The 22,677-nt window shown below is 37.5% G+C and overlaps 1 protein-coding gene across 3 annotated transcripts in view; it reads left to right on the forward strand.

Annotated features, from left to right (window-relative positions):
• The window catches only part of TRDN (triadin), a 124,721-nt gene that overhangs the window by 24,749 nt on the left and 77,295 nt on the right, over positions 1–22,677 (forward strand). The window contains exons 2-6 of one of the 3 annotated variants that reach the window (XM_067466862.1): positions 3,586–3,792; positions 11,602–11,655; positions 14,421–14,558; positions 16,505–16,534; positions 20,993–21,019. In XM_067466862.1, the coding sequence (XP_067322963.1) occupies positions 3,586–3,792; positions 11,602–11,655; positions 14,421–14,558; positions 16,505–16,534; positions 20,993–21,019 (456 nt within the window). Of the gene's footprint in view, positions 1–3,585; positions 3,793–11,601; positions 11,656–14,420; positions 14,559–16,504; positions 16,535–20,989; positions 21,020–22,677 lie in introns of all 3 variants that reach the window. The other 2 variants (XM_060775211.2, XM_067466868.1) reach the window with 2 other exon arrangements.

Here is a 22,677-nt window from a genome sequence, read left to right on the forward strand (position 1 = left end):
TTGGCTTTTTGTAGCAGATCTTTGTAATTGCTTGTTACTTGGCAGACTTCCCATCCTGGAGTGATTTGACTGAACCAAATTTATGCATCAGGAAATGGAAGAAGTTATTCTTTAACTTTTTTTTTAAAAAAAAGAGTGTACAGATTGCATCTAAGTATATAACAGATAATTCATGAGCTGAATACATCATTCATAAATACGACCAAATTTCATGTAAGTGACAAGTGCTACATAGCATGCCAATCTTGCTCAGCTTATACACATTTACAGTTAGAAATACTAAGTGTAAGACATCGCTTGATCAGCATAGAGATATTTGAAAAGAATTCAAGATGAGAAGAGGACAAAGAGCAAGAGAAATTGTGTATAAATGCAAAATGTGAAGAATGGCAGAGCTGGCTTAAGACCAATTAAAACAGCTTTTGCCAGAGCTGAAAAACATTTGCATTTTAGTGTCAATACTGAGGTTTTGTCATAATGATAGAAAAAGCTTATCTAAACCACTTCAATCCTAGTGATTGAAAGGAGAAGTAAAATTTCTGGGTGCACTACAACTCCCATAAGCCCTAAACAACCTTATCAGTGGTCATGCTGTCTGGGAGACTCCCGGAGTTGTAATGTTTTAGTACTTCCAGTTTTCCAAATTGTGTGTTTTAAACTTTCCAGTTTCTCAGGGCCCTTCTACAAAGCCATATAACCCAGGACATGGGTTATATGAGAGAGTATGACTTCCCAAGTTCATCCAGTGGGTTTCCATGACCCAGCAGAAATTTGTATCCTGGTCTCCCAGTTTCGTAGTCCAACACCTGAATCATTGCACCATGCTTGCTCTCAAGAACACATTATGGGCCCTTCCACACAGCCATATAACCCAGAATAATTCACAATATTAGCTTTAAATTGGATTATCTGAGTCCACACTGCCACATAATCAAGTTCAATGTGGATTTTACAGCTGTGTGGAAGGGGCCTAAGTCTGGACATCCAAAATGTGTGTTTTCTTGGACTGTTGCTTGTCTCCAAAACAGAAGTCTTATTTTCTGCCCAGAAAGTACTGTTTCATGTAAAAACACAACAGAATAAATGGCCACTCTGCTTTTCATCACTTAAGAGATTGTAAACTAGATTTACAATCTTGTAACTCCTGCAGATTCATATACAGAGTCAATAATGACCACATGTGATCTTCAAAAGTTCATGATCAGGTAAACATTGCAGATGTGATTTCCTAGGGCCCTTCCACACAGCCATATGCATTTTATACAGCTGTGTGGAAACTAATTTATTTATTATTTATTTACAATATTTAGAGTCCACCTTTCTCAGCCATACGGCGACTCAAGGCGGGTTACAGATTGGCACAATTCGATGCCAGACATTCATAAAAGTGCAATTAAAAAGAATCAACATGACAATATAAAACATATATAAAAACCACTAAAACATATAATCATCGGTGTCATCCTGTTAAAAACATTTTCCAGTAACATTGTCTGGCCATTCCATGTTCATCGTTCATCGTTCCATGTTATCTTCTCCACTGCATTCTCAAAAGATTGCTCAAAGAGCCATTTTTTTACCTTTTTTTGGAAAGTCAGGAGGGAAGGGGGATGATCTAATATCCCTGGGGAGGGGGTTCCATAGCCAGGGGGCCACCACTGAGAAGGCCCTGTCCCTTGTTCTGCCAATTGCGCTTGTGAAGCAGAGAGCAGGACCTCCCCAGATGATCTTAAGCTCCTAGATAGTTCATAGAAGGAGATATGTTCAGACAGGTAATCTGCAGTGCTTTGAAAAATCCTTGGTCGGGGCACTCTGCTATGGCTGATTTCTCTGGTTGGAGTAGTCTGCAGTGCCTTTCATGTTCCTGGATTCTTGTTTGGGCACTGCGTTTGGTGGTCCCTATGTAGACTTGTCCACAGCTGCATGGTATACGGTAGACTCCTGCAGACATGAGAGGATCCCTCTTGTCCTTTGCTGAACGTAGCATTTGTTGGATTTTCTTGGTGGGTTTGTAGATTGTTTGTATGTTGTGTTTCCTCATCAGCTTCCCTATGCGGTCAGTGGTTCCCTTGATGTATGGCAGGAACACCTTTCCTCTGGGTGGATCTTCATCTTGACTCTCGTGGCTTGTTCTTGGTCTTGCAGCTCTTCTGATGTCTGAGGTGGAGTATCCATTAGCCTGGAGAGCCCAGTTGAAGTGGTTCAGTTCATCTTGGAGGAGGTGGGGTTCACAGATTCTTTTTGAACGGTCTGCCAAGGCTTTAATGGTGCTTCTTTTTTTTTTACTTGGGTGATGGTTGGAGTTTTTATGTAGATATCTATCTGTGTGTGTGGGTTTTCTGTAAACGGTGTGAGCCAATTGTTGATCTGGTTTACGGATGACTAGGACATCTAGAAAAGGCAGTCTTCTTTCCTTTTCTTTTTCCATAGTGAACTGGATTTTTGGGTGGATGCTGTTAAGATGGTCCAGGAACCTGTTGAGTTCTTCTTCTCCATGGCTCCAAATGGTGAAGGTGTCATCCACATATCTGAACCATATCGTGGGCTTTTTGGTTGCTGTCTCCAGGGCTTTTGGTTGCTGTCTCCAGCATCCACCCAAAAATCCAGTTCACTATGGAAAAAGAAAAGGGTTGTGTGGAAGGACTCTGAATGTCATGTTTTAGGGAGTACTGACATAGATTTTTTGATGTGAGGGGACTTTTTCAAAATTGCAATGGGAATAGCAATAGGTGGAAATAACCCTCCCTTGATATTTCAAAATAGATCAAAGAGATTTTCTTTAGTGGAAAAAAATGTGAACCATGTCCTCTTCTTTCAGGGAGGCTTTAATTTTAATTTTAGTAGCATGAAATACTAGGAAGTGAAAACAGGTACTGCTACTGCTCCTGCAGAATATTCTTCATAAGAAATATCATTTACTAAACTGCTGGAATGGAAGTATTTTAAACAGTCTTTGACAAAAATGTAGCTATCACTTATCCAGTGGGCAAGAAGCCCCCAGTGGCGCAGTGGATTAAACCCCTGTGCTGGCAGGAATGAAGACCGACAGCTCAAAGGTTCAAACCCAGGAGAGCGCAGATGAGCTCCCTCTATCAGCTCTGGCTCCCCATGCAGGGACATGAGAGAAACCTCCCACAAAGATAACACATCAAAACACCCGGCCGTCCCCTGGGCAATGTCCTTGTAGACGGCCAATTCTCTCACACCAGAAGCGACTTGCAGTTTCTCAAGTCGCTCCTGACATGACAAAAAAGAAAAAACAAGCCAGTGGACTGATGGTAATGACATTTTTGAAACATGGGAGTACCTTATGTATGTGTATGTGTGTATGTATGTATGTGTATGTGTGTGTGTGTGTGTGTGTGTGTATGATTATATGTATATGTATTATTGAAATCTAGACATCTTCAACTTTGTTAGCTCTTCAGGTTTTGGCAGATGTTAAATGGGTGTGGTGTGAATATATCAGAGTTTTTTTTAATGAGGATGTGAGGAATTCAATATCAGTAAGAAATTAAAAACATGCTAAGTTCAATGCTTAGTCCAGGACCTTTTCTTTTCATTCTTTTCTTTTACTTTTGACAGGACCTATATCCACCATGACAGTGATAGACAACAAGAATGGAGCTGTCCCAATGCCACACATGAAATTATCCAAGAAATCAGTATCAGAAGACTTTGCAACAACATTCAGCTCACCAGCGGCCTGGCTCCTGGTTGCTGCACTTATTGTTACCTGGTCAGCTGTGGCTATTGTCATGTTTGACTTGGTGGATTACAAAACCCTAGCAGGTGAGATTCAGATGTATGTAAAAATTGCATTAATCATGGTTATATGGATGGTGATGGTAAGTTTCATTCTGAAATCGCTATAGGGATACTTCCTCTAAGCCAGCAAGGTAAAACCCTGAAAATTTCTCACTTGGTTTACCAAGCTGGGGCAGTTGTAGTGCAGGTGGAGCTGCCATCTTGTGGTGATTGGTTCTCCTTCTTCCAGCCTGCTCTCCACCTTGGGAGAGCACAGGGTGGGAGAGCAAGAAGAGCCAATGAGTTCAAACCCTTATCCTTCGTGCAAGACAAAATGCTTTGACATAAAAACATCTTCACAACATATTTTTTTCATTTTAATCAAATGAAATAGATTATTTAAATGCTGACTTCTTTTCACCAAAGCAAGTCATTTCAGGCTGTTGTACATTTCATATTGTAAGCATTTGGTCCACTTATTCAGTTCAGGTCTATGAGGTCATGAAGAGTCAGAAGCGACTGAACGAATAAACAACAAATTCAGTGCTCTTGGAAACCTGTTGCACATGCATTAAAACTACACCTAGTAACTCACCCAGTTAAATTAAGATACCCATCCAGGTGATCTTCTCAGGATGAGTGTATCTGAACTGCTCTGTTACCATAGTATAATCCCACTTTAAACACCTTGATTCCATCCTAATGCAACTATAGCATTTATGGTCGAGTTAGCAGAGTTTCTCAAACTGTGCTCCTTCAGGTGTTTTGGACTTCAGCACCCACAAATCCCAGCCAGTTTACCAGCTGTTAGGAAATGTGAGAACTGGAATCCAAAATATCTGGAGGATCACAGTTTGAGAAACTCTGGGTTAGATACCTGGAATTTTTTGCTGTTGTTCAGGCAAGTTGGTTGGAGCTCTTTGTTGAAGAAATCTCAGTTCATCATCAACCACAAATCTCAGGATTCTGTAAGACAGAGGTATGGTAGTTCAAGTGGGATCACACTGTTGCACATATATAGTCTAGATACATTCTTAGTCTCTTTTCCTGTTCTTGTAGTAGCAGAAAGATAGGCAAACTGAGTGGTTATTTCTACTGGTGGCATGTTACACATATAATGGCTGAATTAGGCTTGTTGATTAGTTTTTTCCAGAGATCTTTTTTTAAAGAGCATTACTGCTACTGTTTCAGTGGTTGTGAACATTTCTGGAGAAAAGTTCAAGCTATCTCAGCCTATGGTGTTTGGGACTGTAACTATATGACTGCAGTGTTACACAGTCATGAGAGCAAGGGAAGGTTCTTTATTCAGTTTGGTGAGCATTTTCATCCTGTGTACACATGGACTCTTGGTCAAGGCCACCTTTGACTCAATAATTTCACAAAACAGAGCAGCAAGGAAAAGACCATAATTAATATAACTCTGTAATGAAAAACATTTCAACATTGAAGCTGTTTTTAATATATTTTTGGCTGCTGAATTTGAGAAATAGAATAGAAATGTATGACACACACAGTTCCTTCACAAATTTCAGTACTAATTTCATTCAGTCACATCTTGCAAGATAAAAATATCAAAACAAGTTGTGGAATAAGTATATGTAAAGGAGCAAATCTGAGGTCATTTTTGAATTTAAAACACTAAACTATAAAACTATCATACATTTTTTTAAAAAAAAAGTTTTTATGACCCTTGAGTTTTCAGTCTTTTGTTTTTTGCCCTGAAATACAAACTTTACATTGTTCATATTCCTCATACATTGCTTACATGTATGTGTATCCATGAAACAAATCAATGTTCATGCACATTGATTAATTCTTTTCTTCCTTTTTAGCTTGTTATGAGTAAAATATAGCAAGCTTTGTTCATAAATGCTTCCAGCTCATTTCAATTGATGAACTAAAAAAGAAGACATTTGGGGATTGTCACCTTAAATTTAATTCATGTTTGCTAAGGTCTAAATGCTCTGACTTATTGAGTTTTTTATGTAATAAATGACTCCCCCCCTCTCTATATATAGGGCATTCAAGTAGTTTGAGCTAGTATTAGTGATTATGTCTAATGATCTGCCTAATTTAAGATACACGTGTCTTACTTTAAATGCAATTTTAAATACTAATGATGGCATGGAATGCTTGTAGATACGAAGTAATCAAAAGCATGCATATTCTGTTCAGGTAGGAATGTGTGCTCTATTAAAATGCTTTTGACTGCTCACTTTAGTGAAAATAACATTAATGAACCAAAATTATTATAAAAGTGTGCTCACATATTCAATTGCTTGCTAGTATTAAGAAATATGATAAAATATCTAATACATAAATACACTTGAATGCATTAATTACACTCATTTGCACATTTATTTTTAATTGCACTCAGTCTACTGCTATCTCCATAAATAATTGGGAAAAATCAATTATAAAACAAATCTTGTGATCCATACCAAACCATTTTAAATATGAATCCTGTAATTATTTAACAAGCACAGAAATGAACCGGAGACCAAAGTTTAATCCTCAGCCTTCTCATTAGGACTGGAAAGCTAAGTGAAATAATTTGCACAGATGAATCTGTTAGTTTCTTACATGCAAGACAATGATAATTAATTAGGGCAGATAATTAATTAGAGGTGGGCTGAATTTCTGTGAATTCAAAGAGTTGGAGGAAAATAAACATATTCAGTAATCTTGCCTCAGAGTTAGCTTTTAATCAAACAGCTAAGCAGCACCAAGCTGAAAGTATTTCTTTCATACTGAAAGTATGGAAAGCACTGGATGCCCATGAGAGCTCACAAGACCATGCAGTAATATCCCTGGAAGGCTATTCCAGGCCCTAAAGCAGAGTTTGAAATGAACAAACTACACATCTTGAGGGCTTCTAGGGGCAATTGTTTATAGATGTTTGGGACCGCTTTGGAGGAACATGTTGGGCTTTATACAACCTCAAGGTACATTATTCCTATAACTGTTTCATAGGCTGCATGTGAGCCCCTTCAACACTCATGTGGCTGGAGGCAGAGCTAGCATGAAGTTGTTTCTGCTCTCACTTGACAGATTGTGGCAAGAGGATTCTGTTTCAGCTTTGGAAAAATGCTTTCAATTTGATTTGGTGTAGTTTGTTTAGCTGCATGTTGAAAAGCTATCACCGAGGAAAGATTGCTAAATATAATCATTTTATTACAAATCTTTTAATTCACAGAAATTTATTTCACCTAACTGATGAAATCAGGACACTTCCAGACAGTGCCAAAAGGATGAAATGGAGGGCTGACAGGGGACATCTGGCAGAAGATATATATATATATATATATATATATATATATATATATATGGTTATGCATTGATCCGTATATGCGCATGTGGACATATCTAATGAAGCATGAACTGAGAGCCAATAGAACTCTCTGAAATCTTTATTTTACACTGTATAATATTAAACAGAGCTTTCATAAATAATTATTGAAGAGAAAAATCCAGTGGATTTTTTTTTTACTCTATTATATGCTGAACCTCATATGCGCACGTGGAAATATACTTGTACTTATTAAATTGCACAATTTCTGACTTTATCATGAAGATTAGCCTTCATGCCCAGTCTTTTACACTGTTTGTGTTCTTGGTTAAATAAGAGAGTGCATGATGACTATTCACTAAAATATATATTGGAAAAAGGTGATAGGTTTTGACAATGGTGAAAGAATACATTTTCCCCCTTTAGTTCTTATAATTGGAAAAGCAGAACATATAAGAAAAATGTTTATAGTCTCCAGCAAAACATGTTGCTGTTTAAATGTCTTTAAATCCACATTTTAAACAGTCCATCAAATCAATAGAATAAGTCCCATGAATTCCGATAAAGTTATATTCTGAAGTTCAACATAATTTACATTTGGCACAAAATAAATGTACATGATAGTTCATATGTGATTCTGCCCTACCCAGATATGTCTCCTTTCATACAAAAATGTACCATGGAAGCATACTCATTGCATTATGAGGTGTTTATTTTCCTATAGAAAGGTCATTGACCCAGTTAATGTCTTTGATTTTTTTTAGGGATGAGATGTTAGTGACCCTCTTTTCTACCGTGACAATGTTGTTAAATGTGACCTACCTATTTTTTTATTTTTATTATTAACTTTATTTGTACCCTGCTAGCATCTCCCGAAGGACTTGATGCAGCTTTCAATCACATATCTCTATTACCTTACAGAATGGTCAGTGAGTCTGATTTACTCAGCCTTCTCTGAATAAATTTGACTCACTAACCTTTATTACTTTAGGGCTGGCATGGTAGTGGCCTCTACTACACAGCTGTAAGATGTGACCTATATACTACTACATTTTATTCACATTTATTTCCATATTTATATACAGAATTTCTGCCTATTGTGGTTAGTGAGTCTGATTTACCCAGCTTTCTCTGTATAAGCAGTCTGGACCATGAATGGGAAATTTGAAAAACTGATCACAAGCAAGGAGCATTTTATAAGATTTCCAGTATAAAATAAGAATACAGAATATCATTCTGTGCTGGTCATTCTGGACCTTACCTTTCTAATATAAACTGAGTGAGGATACAGAATATCATTACATGTGCTCATCCTGAATGATGGGATGACCTGTTTTTCATGTCTGAAGTTCATTTTTGCCTGGGGGGACAATACCCATATATAGACAAAATGGAAAACAATAACAGCAGCTACATGGAATACCTGTATTAAAATTTCCTGGTGGATTTTTAGCAATGTGTATATTTTCATCCCAAAATAGGAAATACTGCTGTGCAACTCTATACTTCTTTCCTATTCCATATGAAATATGAGATTCCACAGCATTGCTTGCGATTTGCAAACACACTTATTAGGGAATGGGTCTCAGGGACGCAGTAAATTTATCTGCATCAAACATGGTTTGAATGGCATTGGTTTAAAGGAACCTGGGTGTGAACCAAAGAAATTTGCAACTAGAGAAGTGTACTCCATGTGCTTGACTCCTTTGGGTATAAAAGATAATTTTTTTGCTTGAGCGTTTTGGACCAAGCTGCAGTGTGGTTTTTCTTTGCAGAAATTGGACTGGAAAGCTACAAAGAATTAGATTAATCCAATTTGGATATAATACGCATGATAATGAGTTTTGAAACCCATGTGGGTTTTCTTGAGTTGTAACACTACTTAATCCTCACAGCCATTCTGAGAAGATAAAGAAAACTGGTTGCTATATTCAACACGATTATCAAACAAAATCCAAACAGGCTCCCAACTTTCTTGCTGGAATTTGGCACTGTGAACTCTCTACATGCATATGTTTGGATTTTGTTAGGGATGTCCCAAGTTTTGGATATGGAATGATCTTGCAGTATAAATTGACATGGTGTATAGAAGGGTAAAAGCAATTGGCATATTTTAGATAGCTGGAATTTTCCATTTATAAAATAATGGATTGGATCCAAAGTTTCCTACATGTCAGTGGAACATTGTCTTCTGATAATGGAAGAACAATAACTGCATCCAATTCTTTCCATTTGAGTCAACCCAGTATTTTTACTAGGCCATTTTGAAACATTCCAAATCACAATGGGAGCCAATCAGGCTGATTGTTCCAGTAGCTTTCACTTTTACATATATCGTAGGAGCCTCACATTTATTCACATCTGGCACCTGAACAAATGTATAGATTGAAGATCTGTCTCTACATGCATCTTTGAAATGGTCTGAAAGTTAAAATGCCAAAACTTTAATATTGAACTGTTCAACCAGAGTTTGAATTTCCCTACATATCCTTAAAATCTTCAGTTTTGGAATACCGTGGTAGGTTTCAAATTTATTTATTTCATATCAAAAGCATTGCATAAATTCATATAAAATAGAAGGAGCGCAGTGGCTAAATATCTTTTGACCAAAAATGGGCAATAGCAATGGCATTGTCTGTAGCCTCCAACAATTCTTCCTCTGTACATGAGGCCAGGCATAGTGGGCAAGCATACAGATGTGGAGTTGTCTGTTCTGCTCCACAGTCACACAAGTTGTGGGATTCTTTTAGGTAGTGCCATTTTGCCAGGTTGTCTTTTGATCTGCCACTCAACTTCGGAGTCTGTTCAGGGGCTTCCAAGTTGTCAATTCTTGGTTTGCCCCTGGAGGAAGACCCTCGTGGGGGGGGGGGGGCATCCAGTTGGGATTTCCTGGTTTAGCTGCCCAGAGGGATACCCTTGATGACAGCACATAAACCCCATATTTACAGTTCAAAATCTGGATTGGATAGTATAGCAATCTTGACTATCTTACAAGAATGTTGAGCTTTGTGGTATGGCCTTCAAATGCAAATTCAGGTGCTGGTGTAGTGTATAAGATTATTTCATTTCTAACACATTGAAAATGCTTAAAGACAGTTGATGTGACAGCACTTTTCTTCTATGTATGATATGTTTTCTTCCATGGGAAAACATGGACTCAATATCTTGGTGTATGTTGGGGTTCAGCCTGAGTTTGAACTTGAACCTGATTCTCTGTTCCTCCTGATGCTAATGAAAATATATTTACTGATGCTAATGAAAATGTACCTCTTGATGCCAATGCTCCTAAAATTAGTGAGGAAGAAACTTCTGTAGATTTGGAAAATGCCAATGCTCCTGAAATTAGTGAGAAAGAAACTTCTGTAGATTTGGAAAATGAAAGTACCAGTGTTCATGAGAATGTTTCAGAGGGAAGCCATGAACTTTCACTCCCTTTTGCACCTGGTAACTCTAATGAGAACAGAAGGGGCCAGGTCTGGCAAGACAGAAGTAAATCACTCAGCTTGCGTAGGTCTTCCCGATTAAGAGAAATACAAACAATGGCTTCAAAGCAGAGGGGCGGTTCACGGAACCAATTCTTTGGCTTGAAGTGTCTTCCGCCGGGCTGACTTTCTCAGTCCAGGCATTGTTTCAGATTGATGAAGACCTTGGCTGTTCTCCCGGTTTTCCTGGCCATTGTCTTGAAAGATTTCTAGGATATCAAGTACGGTTAGTGGATTGCTAACAGGTTCCAGTATTTTACAGTGTGGCTTTGGGTTTTGTTTTTGTTCATTTAAATTCATGTTTGCTGATTTTGCTGTGGCTTTTGACTTGCATTTTTCCTTTATTCTGTAACCCTTTTTCTTCAATAAAAAAAGGATTGTTTTTCACAGTCAAGTGTGGTGGATAGTTATCTTAGGGCCTTGTTTCCTGCTCTGGATTGCAACAGTGTAAAATATGGGGAATATGAACTTAGAAATGAAGCATGAATCTTTTTTCCAACATGGAACAGGTCCTGCTTCTCAGTTTCATATAACCAAATTCAACTTTGGGTATAGTCCAGCTAAAGTGAAGCACTTTCAGTTTCCCTTGATTTCAACAAGAAAGTTAAATACGTTTTCAGATTTCACACACTGAGATAAATTGTTGCTTTAATATTCACTTTGACCAAAACACACCATTTATGACTCAATAAGGGTCTCAAGCTGGTTTTGTGATGTCATAAAATGATGCTCATATATTAACAATGAAAGTATAAATAAAAGCTACAGCAGAGAACTGAGAGAACAGTATAAATTATTCTTTAAAACTGAAGATTTTTTGAAATAGTTTGACATAGAATCACTTAAGCTTTAATAGAAGTGGGTGCATGCCAGACTTTTGCAATATGTGAAAAACACTTTATTTGTAATGCTTTAATGTGAATGTGTAGAAGTTATTAGTACAATGACATAACACAGTTGAGTAGCAACCATGGAAGCTTGTCAGAAGTCAAGAAACATGTATGGATAGTAGCACGCATGAAATGTATGTAGCTTAACCTTTCCTCTTCCTACTCTTACTTCATGTATATTTTGTTCTCGTAGGAGTACATCAACTTGATATTGACAAAGATGTGGGGACAGGAGAGATCCCTAGAGGCAAGGAACCCATTTTATTATTTTTGAAAACATTTGAAACATGTCTGGCATGCTTTCTGATCATATTGAGTTGCACAATGGTTGCAGCATAATTTGGGGAAAGTTCACATTATTTATCCATTTAGAAGTTTTCAGCAACTTTACAAACTGACATAAGGGTTGATCCACAAACCAATTAAGAAGATTTGTTAAAAAAAAACTGAAGCTATTTGGGCTCAACAAAATACATGCAATTAGCACAGCTGGGTTACACATGTTTTTTGTTTGTGAACTGTAAAATTAAATAGTAGCTTGCCTGTGCAAATGAGCCATACAACCCCAGATCAGGCTTCCATATAACTTCAAACATAATGTGTTTTTCCCCTCCAATGGAGTCAACCCACAAATTCCATATCATGTTATAATGAACAGAAATCTTCCTTTTGTGTAAATTCAGTTATTTAGAATGAAGTTGGATTCACATAATGACTGGAAAAATACAATGTAAATACCGAAATGAAAGTATATCTGGGAACCATAAAGAAACTGATTTGTGTTACTTGGAAGCAAAATTATATTCTAAGGGCAGAGTTGTGGCTACTGAACTAATAGACAGCATCCACTGGACTAGTTGGGAAAGAGACAATTTTAAGCAATCCTTCCCTACAGCTTTCCCATGTGGGAAAACAATGACTCTCTCAAGTAGGTTGTGGAGGCCTTTAGGGATGAGATGGAGCTACTTGAAATTGCCTGCCTTTACACTCCAGGGGCTAACATCTTCTATAACAGTGACTCCTAACTTTTTGTCCTCCTGGTATTCTGGACTTCAGCTTTCACAATTCCTAACAGCTGGTAAACTGGCTGGGATTTCTGGGAGTTGAAGTCCAAAATAACTGAAGGACCAAAGATTGGGAACCAATGTTCTATAATGATCACCTGGATACAATCTCTGATTTTTTAAAATACACTGTATATTATATTTCCTGGCAAATGTCTTAGAAAAGAGATGTTTGAACCATAAATAAGAAAGTGATTTGTGATTAATGATTATCCCAGTCCTTTGATATCAGACCAGGGTTTTGATTGTTACTTTACTTGTTGGCTCACAAATAATTTACTGCACAACACTTGGTCTTAACTAAACGGCTTGAAATCACATTACACACAAAATAGAAATGGGAGAATATTGACAAATGTTTAAAAATATTTATCAAGAGTCAGGAAATGCTGATAAGAATTTTCACATCTTTGGTCTTATTATCTGTAAAAGTTTCATGTGTTTTTTCAGCAAAGCCAAAAAACAGAATTCAATGATATACTCCATAGGAAATGTCTTCTGTGCAACCCCCCCCCCCCACAAAACCCCTAGACATGTTTTGTGCAGAATGAGTCCTACACTACAAATCATATTTGAAAACTATGCAGTTTTACAAGTCCTTCTTGTAGCAGGAAAAAGTTTGTAAGCTTATTTGTTTCTTCTTTTGAAAATAAATTTAGTAATGAGTTACAGAATTCAGAAATAAAGGAAATGGAGCTATACACTTGGTTTCTGAATATAAATTTCATTTCATTTCTTTATTTTGTGTGAGAGATCCTTAATACTGGATAGAAACTAATAGTATGATCTGTTGTCACAGCAGCAAACAACAGTGTAAAAATGGGACGCTCTAATCTTTCCCATCAGAGGTAAACTGGCAACTGTTTGCATGGTATTCCCATTCTTCCTGGGTTCCATCTCTTTAGCTTGTTGTGTCTCTCCCTTGGCCCTTGAGGGATAAGGAGTATCTGGTGAAGGAGTCGCATTAATTGGCAAATGGGAATAATCCTTTGGAATAACAGAATATTCTTCAAGATTTCTGGAACATTCATTAGGCATGCTTAAAGGGTTTGATTGTAACAAATAGAGATATCTATTTTTAATGCAAATCACATTTCTCAATGCTATAAACCAGTGGTTCTCAGAGTGTGCTCCGTGGAGCCTTTGGAGCTCCATGAAGCATACTAAGGGGCTCTGTGGTTCCCTCCTATTTATGTGTATGTGTTCATTTCCAATCTTAGCTGCAAGATGAGGAAGAGTAGGATTATGAACTTTCATTTCGATCAGGCTTGCACAATGTGTGGCCCTCCAGGTGTTTGGGACTCCAACTCCCAGAAGCCTTAGCCAGCTTGTCCAATGGTTAGGAATTCCTGGACTTGATGCACATGGAGGGTGACAGATTGAGCAGGCCTGATATAGGCTATAGCTGAATCTATACTGCTCTATATCACAGGATTTGTTCCCAAATTATCTACTTTGAACTGGATTATATGAATCTACACTGGCAGATAATCTGGAATAAGAAGATAATCTGAGATCAGATCTTGGGATATAGGGCAGTGTAGATCCAGACTATCTTAGTAGGTTATACCGCTTCTTCAGGTCTGCCATTTTTAAAGCACGTTAAGGTGGATCTACAATGCCTTATAATCCAGTTCAAAGCAGATAATCTGGGATAAGAAACTGGATTATATTGCAGTGTAGATCCAGTCTAAAGCACTTTATGTTTCTTATTCAAAAACACTTTATCTGTTGTGGATATGTTTCCTGTGTATCCAGGACATTTCAGCAGAGTGAAAGTGGTGTCTTTCGATATGTTTACATTTCTCTGGATTAGGACCTTTGTTTGGACCGAATTATTCAGATGTACCCTATGAAAACCAACATTTATTTTTATATTAATAACATAATAATAAAAGATATCAAGTGTTACATTCCAAACTTATTTATCTTTATGTTTTGCATTCAGGTCAATCTGTAAACAAGCTCACCACTGATCCACTAAGACTCGTGTATGGTGCTGTGGAAGACACCACCAGTTCGATTTATGGCTTCCTTTCATTAATGTCAGACCTCATATTTGAAGATGATGAAGAGAGTGAAAAAGGTACTCTGAAATTCAGGGCATCCAGTGATCACATTTCAACTGGTGAATTCTTTTCATGCAGTAAGCAAAGTAGAAATGACCTCTGAAAAGTTTGTTGAACAAGTTTCATATTGCATTTATTATATTATGGTACAAGTATCTTAATTAAAATGCTAACACCACGATTTTGGCTTGAACTATAGATATGCTAATGTATACATTTAAAACCTGCTTACTTGCTAATGCAAGGATGGGAAAACATAGTTTGCCAGATTTTTTTTGTCCTTCTTCCATCAATCCAAAGAGAATTGTAAGAAATTATGGAAGCTACAGTCCAAAAACATCTGGAGGGTCACAATTGCTCACCCCTAAGTTAGCCCTTGTGGTCCCATCACAATATGTATTTCCTAACATATAACCAGCTTTTTACCCCCTGGCCATTAAAGTAATTGAATGCACATGTCCACACTGTAGCATGAATTCTTTTTGAGATAAAACAATTCAAAAATGTCATTGGGCTTGTGCTTCTCCGATTTTAGTATTGTAATTAAAACACACCCCCTGAGTGCAGTCAATTGCTGCATTGGCCTCTGCTAATGAAACATCACAAGATAATCAGTTTTGTAGTGGATAGATACTTGAGTGACAATAGGTGTGAGATGCTCATTCTTCTATCTGTTGCTTATCTGCTGCTTGGTTTGATGTGAAGTCTCTATTCTATCTTTGCTGTTGCTTTGTCGTTTCAAAGAGCGCTCCTTAACAAATATAATTAAAACCCAGCTGGAACCAACTCATTGTTCCCTAGAAATGTGTTTGTCAATTTCAAGCAGCACCTAATTTCCATCACTGTGGGGTCTCTCAAATGGATACTGGATGTGCGAATACTAACCAGTTTATATTATTATGACACTGGGTCATAATACACTCTGGTCCATGTCAGAAAATTTACTACTGCCATTGAACTAGATGTGCAATGAGATGCATTTTTCTAGCCTAATCCTCTTGGCAACGAGAACTATAATTTAGCCTCTTTTTATTAAAAGAATTGTGGAAAACAAACATATGTTCAAGTGTGGACATATGTGATTGACAATTTATTTTATTCCATTTTCTACAGTGGGGGTGGTAATAATGCAATTCTTCTCGGCAGGCCCGTAGCCAGGATTTTGATTCAGGGGGTGCTGAGTTTGATCAGATTTATTTATTTATTTATTTATTTATTTATTTATTTATTTATCGTGTCATCCGCAACCAGAGCAGATCAGTTTGATCAGATCATGATATGAATAAACATAACAATTTAAATAATGTATCAGTAAGGCCTTCTCGAGGACCACCCTGAGAATTTCAGCCAGGGGGGGGGGGTGAAGCCCCTCAAGCCCCCCACCCCCACCCGGCTACATGCCTGCTTCTCAGCTTGCACCTCCTATCAGCTTGTTCACATGTTCAAGTTATAAGCAATGGTAGCTGACTTCTTCATGATAGTCCTTCATTCAACTACAATATTTTATATTATTTGTGGATTTGCTTCAATGGAGTAGATTAGGGAATAATATATGATTGAGTGCAAGCAATGGAACTGAAACAAAATCTGACGTATGGACAGAAGAGCTTTGGTGTGTGCATAGACCTTGGAAGAGTTACTTTTGGATTATAACACCTGGTAGGCACATGTTGGTTGGAGCATTTTTGGATTAATGTTTTCAACCTCTGTTCCCAATAAACATGGATTAGTGGAATATATGGAACTTGCAGCAAGTTCTTAATTCTGTGTGGACCAAATCTGATCTGTACATAAAAGTAGAACTGTTTTGGGGTAGGGTGGTGTTTCAACATAGAGCTTTTTGTGATAAACCAATGAATCTGTCTGTAAAAATGAAAATGAATGTACACTGGGAATATCCCATATATTGTTGATATTTTATTAAGATGCTCTCCATTTGATTTCATTTCTGTTCTTTGCCTAGGAGAAGAAGAGACTCCTTTAAAAGTTAAAGGTTGGTAAAAAACAACAACAACAACATATGCTTTGTTTGACCAAGCAGTAAGCAGAAAAAATAATTTTCTCCTGTCCACAATATAGCTAATTCTATGTATCTCTACTAATTGTATAATATAGCATAAAATGTAAAAGGGTATTCCTTGTAAAAGGTTATTTCTAAGCAATAAATTGTGGGTTATATTGCACTGCTACTGATTAATTTACTATGCAGATAACAGACTAAACCCAATTTTTGTTCCAATCAGTGCTGACTCATTGAATCAATGAACATACATTACTATTGACTTTCTATGTTTTCTTTGATTAAATGGACCTACTCGAGTTAGAACTAGACTCTATTGACCACCTAAGGATAAGAAAAGTACATTCATGAGAGAACAACCCCTTAACTAGACTCACTGTTTTATTTAATGGATTGGTCCCTGTGTCCTTACAGATGTCTGATATTTAGACAATCAACAGTTGAAGTTTATTTCTTGTTATGGTTTTTCTACTTTGGTAGAAAGTATTTTGACCACCAGCTGTCTTTCAGTATTTAATGGCACATAAGTCCTGCCAACAAAATGTGGAGTGGTTGTCTTCAGTTTATTCAATGTTAATTCAAACTAGAGTAAACTCACTGACTGATACTGGTAGATGTGAATGTGAATTATTTGGTCTCTAAGAATGCAGAAGGGGAAAGGTGCAAGAAACTACATGTCAATATGCTAAAGCCTTATTATTCTAGGGCAAATCTAGTTTTACATGTTTCCTAGGAAACATCTGGGGGAATTTTCTTATCTGGATGAGGAAAGATAAGTCAGGATAAAACCCTACCTATTATAGCAGATAGTGCCAATCTAACTACAACTCAGAAATGGCAAATTTGAGCAATTATACAAGAGTATAAGGATTTCCCCCCCAAATCTGCCAGGGAGGACACATCTAGTGTGCCATCACATTAATACAGGAGAGGCCAATCCCATAGCCTCACCTCCTTATTGAGTTACAGGAGAGAATATAGCATAAGTACTTTTTAAAACATTAAATAGGTTATTTTATTCCGCTTTTAGTGAGGCAGATTGCATTTGGCACTTTCAGAAAAAGAAGTAGACACAGACTCCAGTACTAGGTTTTATAATAATTATATTGATTACATAGACAAAGGGGAATATTGCATCAACATTTACACGTATACTCTAACATTAATTAATTAATTAATTAATTAATTCATCAAGCATTCTTACCATTCTTCTTGTTGAAGATGATCAGCTTCTTGAGAGGAGGCGGCTGTTCACGATGGTGTTCAATTGGTCTGACACCCTCTCTCTGAGAGAAAAGGGTCCTTTTAAGTAGTATTTTCTGTTGATGTAGTTCTGAAAGTTGTAAATTACTGACAGACAGATTCCATCAGTTCCTGGAAAGATGTTGATATTTTTTAATTGGCTTTCCTTATCAATGAGGCTTGTAAACATTTCTGTAAGGAGCCACAGTGTTGACTTCCTTACTTAAAGGAACCATTGTCTTTGGCAATGTAAACAAGTTGTTTTTCCACCAAGAGTTCATCAAGTCAGAGTATCAATAGTTAATCATTTGTCTCAAATCTCGTCAGCAATTTTTAATTAGTCCATGAGTTCTTTGCCTCTGTCTTGTAATTTTCCAGACTTCATTCCTTAGAATGGTATCTTCAGCCCAATTAGGCCGCATTCATATGCCTTTCATACTTCACTTCACTTCACTTCACTTTATTTCTTAATTAGTTGCTCTCCACCAAGGTGCTCTGAGCGACTTACAGTCTAAAATAGCATTTACACAATATAAAAACATTCAACATAATAACATTCAACAGTGCCAATTTGGTAAATTAGATCTGATTACTTAAATGCACAACCAAACAGCCAAGTCTTGAGTGCCTTTACAAAAGGTCGCAACTCCGACATTGTTCTAATGTATGGAGGCAATGAGTTCCACAGAATTGGAGCATAGGTCGAAAAAGCTCTACTCCTTGTAGCTTCCAGGTGTACCTCCCTAGGGCCCGGTATATATAGGAGATTTTCCTGGGTGGATCGAGGTGACCACTGATGGAGAAAAGGAATGAGGCGGTCCCTAAGATATAAAGGTCCTTGTCCATTTTGAGCTCTAAATGTCAGGATCAGTATCTTGTAAGAGATCCGATGTTTTATTGGTAGCCAATGCAGTTGTTGCAGAATCAGTGTAATATGGGATCTTATAGATGATCCCGCTAACAGCCTGGCTGCTGCATTTTGGACCATCCGAATCTTCTGGGTTGTTGACTTCGAAAGGCCGGCATATAAGGTGTTGCAATAGTCCAACCTCATGGTGACTGTTGTGTGGATTACTGTTGCTAATGCTTCTACCGAAAGGTAGGACTCCAATTTCCTTGTCTGTCGAAGATGAAAAAAGGCCTGCTTACTTATGGCAGTGATCTGGGCCTCCATCATCAGCGATGAGTCCAACAAAACCCCAAGGCTTTAAACAGTGGCAGACGGAACCAGAGCTTCCCCATCGAAATCAGGCAGAGACTGGATTAATTCTGGCGGCTGGCCATACAATCTCACTCAAACCATAAGCATATTTTATCATGACACAAGCATACATTATCTCTAGGGAGTTACAGGAAATGTTGAACCTAGGACTTATAGTATCATCTGATAGTCCCTGGTCATCACCTTTTCTTTTGCTCCCCAAGCCAGATCACACTATAAGATTCTGTGTTGATTATAGAAAGCTCAATCAAGTAACGGTGTCAGATGTATATTCTATGCCCAAGATGGACAAATTGGTTGAAACTACAGGGGAGGCCAAATATATTACTACTCTAGACTTTATGAAGGGATACTGGCAGGTAGCCATGAGTTCAGAAGACCAGAAAAAGTCAGCTTTCGTGACCCGGGATGGACTTTTCAAATTCAGAGTTCTTTCATTTCATTTTAAAAATGGCCCTGCAACTTTCCAAAGGTTAATCAATAAAATGGTAATGGAAATGAAAAGCTTCGTACAAGTCTATATAGATGATATTTCTATTTTTAGTCATACCTAGGAAGAGCATTTAGAACATCTGGCAAAGGTACTACAAAAGATTAAGGAGGCAGGCCTAATGGTCAAGGTGGCCAAATGTCAACTTGCCAGGCTACAAGTGCCTAGGGCATATTGTTGGGAGTGGAAAGATACTGCCTGATATGGATAAAGTGCAAGTCATTTGGGAATGGCCCAGACCAAAAACCAAGAAACAAATAAGAACAATCCTTGGTGTTGTGGGTTTTTATAGAAGGTTCATGCCTGATTTTAGTTCACATGTCTAACAAATCTTATTTTTCTGCCATTCTATTCCAGTTGGAATTATCATTGACTTTAACCAAATGTCATTATTTAAATTATAGTTATACCTCAGGTAATGAAGTAGATGTGTTCCTGAGCTTTCTTTCACGGAAACTGTGGTAGAATAGAAATAACAGGAAAAGAATAAGTATAGGTTCCTACACAACAGATAAAATAGTTCAATGTGTTTCAGTAAACCAAAATTAATAGAATGGTGTAGTACTTTGACATCCTGGGTTAATTTCTATTAACTCAGAACATTCCAAAATAAAATGTATCTTTTTTGGTAGTCCGTCTGTACTACCCTGAAACTAGCTAAGATGGGTATCACCAATAAACTCAGCGATTGTTTCTAGGGCACTGTGTATATGCAGCAAAACAAAGATCCTAACTGATGAAAGCTAAATGAAAATGGGTAAAAATCGGTTTCTGAAATGTTGATTGAGCCTAGATGTGACAAAAGATTAATCAGACTAGGAGAAGTTAGAACACAAGGCAGGAGGGTTGAGAGAAATCTGGGAAATTTCAAGAAAGAATTTGGATCCAAATCTGAGAATGTGCAGGTAAAATAAAAACCAGTAGAACTAGAACTACCCAGTTCTTCCTGAAACATTTCGCTTCTGGGTAAGCTCTTCATTGTAAATGTATTACAAAGAGGGGAATAACTAATTACAGGTAGGAACATTGTACTATTACAACATTTGATACTGTTCCATTATCTGGGCGGAGGCCACTAGGGATGTGGTAGAGAGAGAAAGATAGACCATTTTATGGGGGTGGGGTATAGGTTGAAGGAAGAAAACAATTTCCCCCTGTTTTCCTGTTATTCCTCCCACCCATGTACCCATTGTAGAAATAACTCTCATTTATGATATGGGAAGGAGAGGGATAATATGCAAAAAATAGGGGAAATTATTTTCCTCCTTCCCCTCCCCCATAATATCGACTATGCTTTTTTCTATAGTGCCCCCTAGTAGGCTCCGCACAGATAATGGAACAGGACTCAACATTATAATTATTTTTTTCCAAATTCTACTTTTGTATCATCTGGATATAATTGTAACACAGAAGGACTGATCAGAAAATACCTAAACTGCAAAATAACTTAAGGCATGTTTTCATCTTCTTTTAGAAGAAGTCCAACCACCGATCAAAAAGAAAGGTGAGTAATTTCAACATTATATTATTTTTTCCATCACCTGTCATAATAATTTTAATGTTTGTGTAAGCAGCTTTCTAGATTGCTACATGGCCACAGGCCACGGGGGACATAAGAATCCCTGTTCCTCCTGGGAATGCAGAACTGTTGACAACCAAAGGTCCTCAGATTTCTCCACCTTGCAAGGAACACCAAGAACTGAAGAAGTGGAGATCAGTTGTGGCATTACCAGGCAGCATACCATGCTATCCATCTGTCCTCTTTGTAGCAACTGCTAAAATGACCTATGATGCAGTTTCCACAACAGCTATAACAATTGCTAGGCAGCTTGTAAGGACTTTAATAGACTTAGGACTCTGGCCAGCAAAATGGAAAACAACAGCAACAAGCTACATGACATAAGGGCTCCGAAATGAAAAAGGGTGGGAAATTAACATTTCTAACTTTGCCAAGAAATTAAAACTGCTACCCAGCTATAGCTGATCTCTGCATATAAGTTGTTTAAATATCTTTTGCAACTATGCAGTGACTAACATACAACAGTTACAGGAGTGGTAACAGTTGGAGAGAACTGAATGGAGAAAAAGAACAGAAATATATAAGGCAATTATATGAGCATAGGAATCTGTAGAGAGAGGGTGGGGAAAGCAAAATCGGCAAGGGACGAGGATCAAGGTAATTGAAAGCGAGGGAGCTGTTGGTTGCAACTTCAGCTTTATCTCTCACTTCACTGGTTGATTGAAGAATTCGTTCAGGCTCATTTGCTAACTTTTGGACATGGAGGGAAGGAGAGGTGTCCTATGCTTCTACCATTAAGCTGTGGCTTCCTTCTTTGGTGTTCAAGACCAGCCAGAATGAGGCTGTGTACAACCCTGGGGAAATGGATCTATAGCAGGTATCACTCAGTGCCACTACATTCCAAGAAAAGCATCTACACATGGACAGAACATCAGCAGCTACCAGTAAATATATAATTATGCTTCACCAGCATGATGTAGGAGATATAGTTTCATTTATGTTGCAAATCTGAGCATCCCTAGGATAGAAATCTCAGTTATAAGAATTCTACTGCCTAATTGGATACTTTACCTTAAATATGTCACACACACCTATACAGGACATGTTGGGATTTTGTTGACATTGTCCTGTTCTCTCCCTGCTCTTAGAAATTCTTATTCCCTACAATAAACTTTAAATAAAACTCAGGGTGACAATAGTCAGATTTTATTTTGGCAATATTAATATTTTGGGAAATGGTTAACCCAGCCAATTAAAAGAAATCCTCTTTCAAGTGGCAGAACTATTTAAAATACAAGCACTAGAATAACTTAACTCTCTCCTGAAAACCTGGGGGCTTTATAAGTTTGCCAGTATGGCTGATCTTGGCACCATTTGGGTAATTAGTTATTCCATTCACTTCCCTCTGAAGAATATCCCCATTTACATATTTAGTGCTTTCAGAGTTTAGCTGATTTTCTTTTTATATCTCCATATGGCAGTGTGCTTTTAAAAGAATGTGAATTGCTTTTACCATGGTTTGTAATAGAGGGCTTGCTGTCTCTCTTAACTACTTCTCACTGGAAGGCGTTTTGTGAATCTTTGTTGAAAGCACTTTTATGTTAAAACATGTACAATTTTATTTGGAAGAATTCTGAAGTGCA

This window comes from Anolis sagrei, chromosome 1 (genome assembly GCF_037176765.1).
Source record: "Anolis sagrei isolate rAnoSag1 chromosome 1, rAnoSag1.mat, whole genome shotgun sequence".
Classification (NCBI taxonomy): domain Eukaryota; kingdom Metazoa; phylum Chordata; class Lepidosauria; order Squamata; family Dactyloidae; genus Anolis; species Anolis sagrei.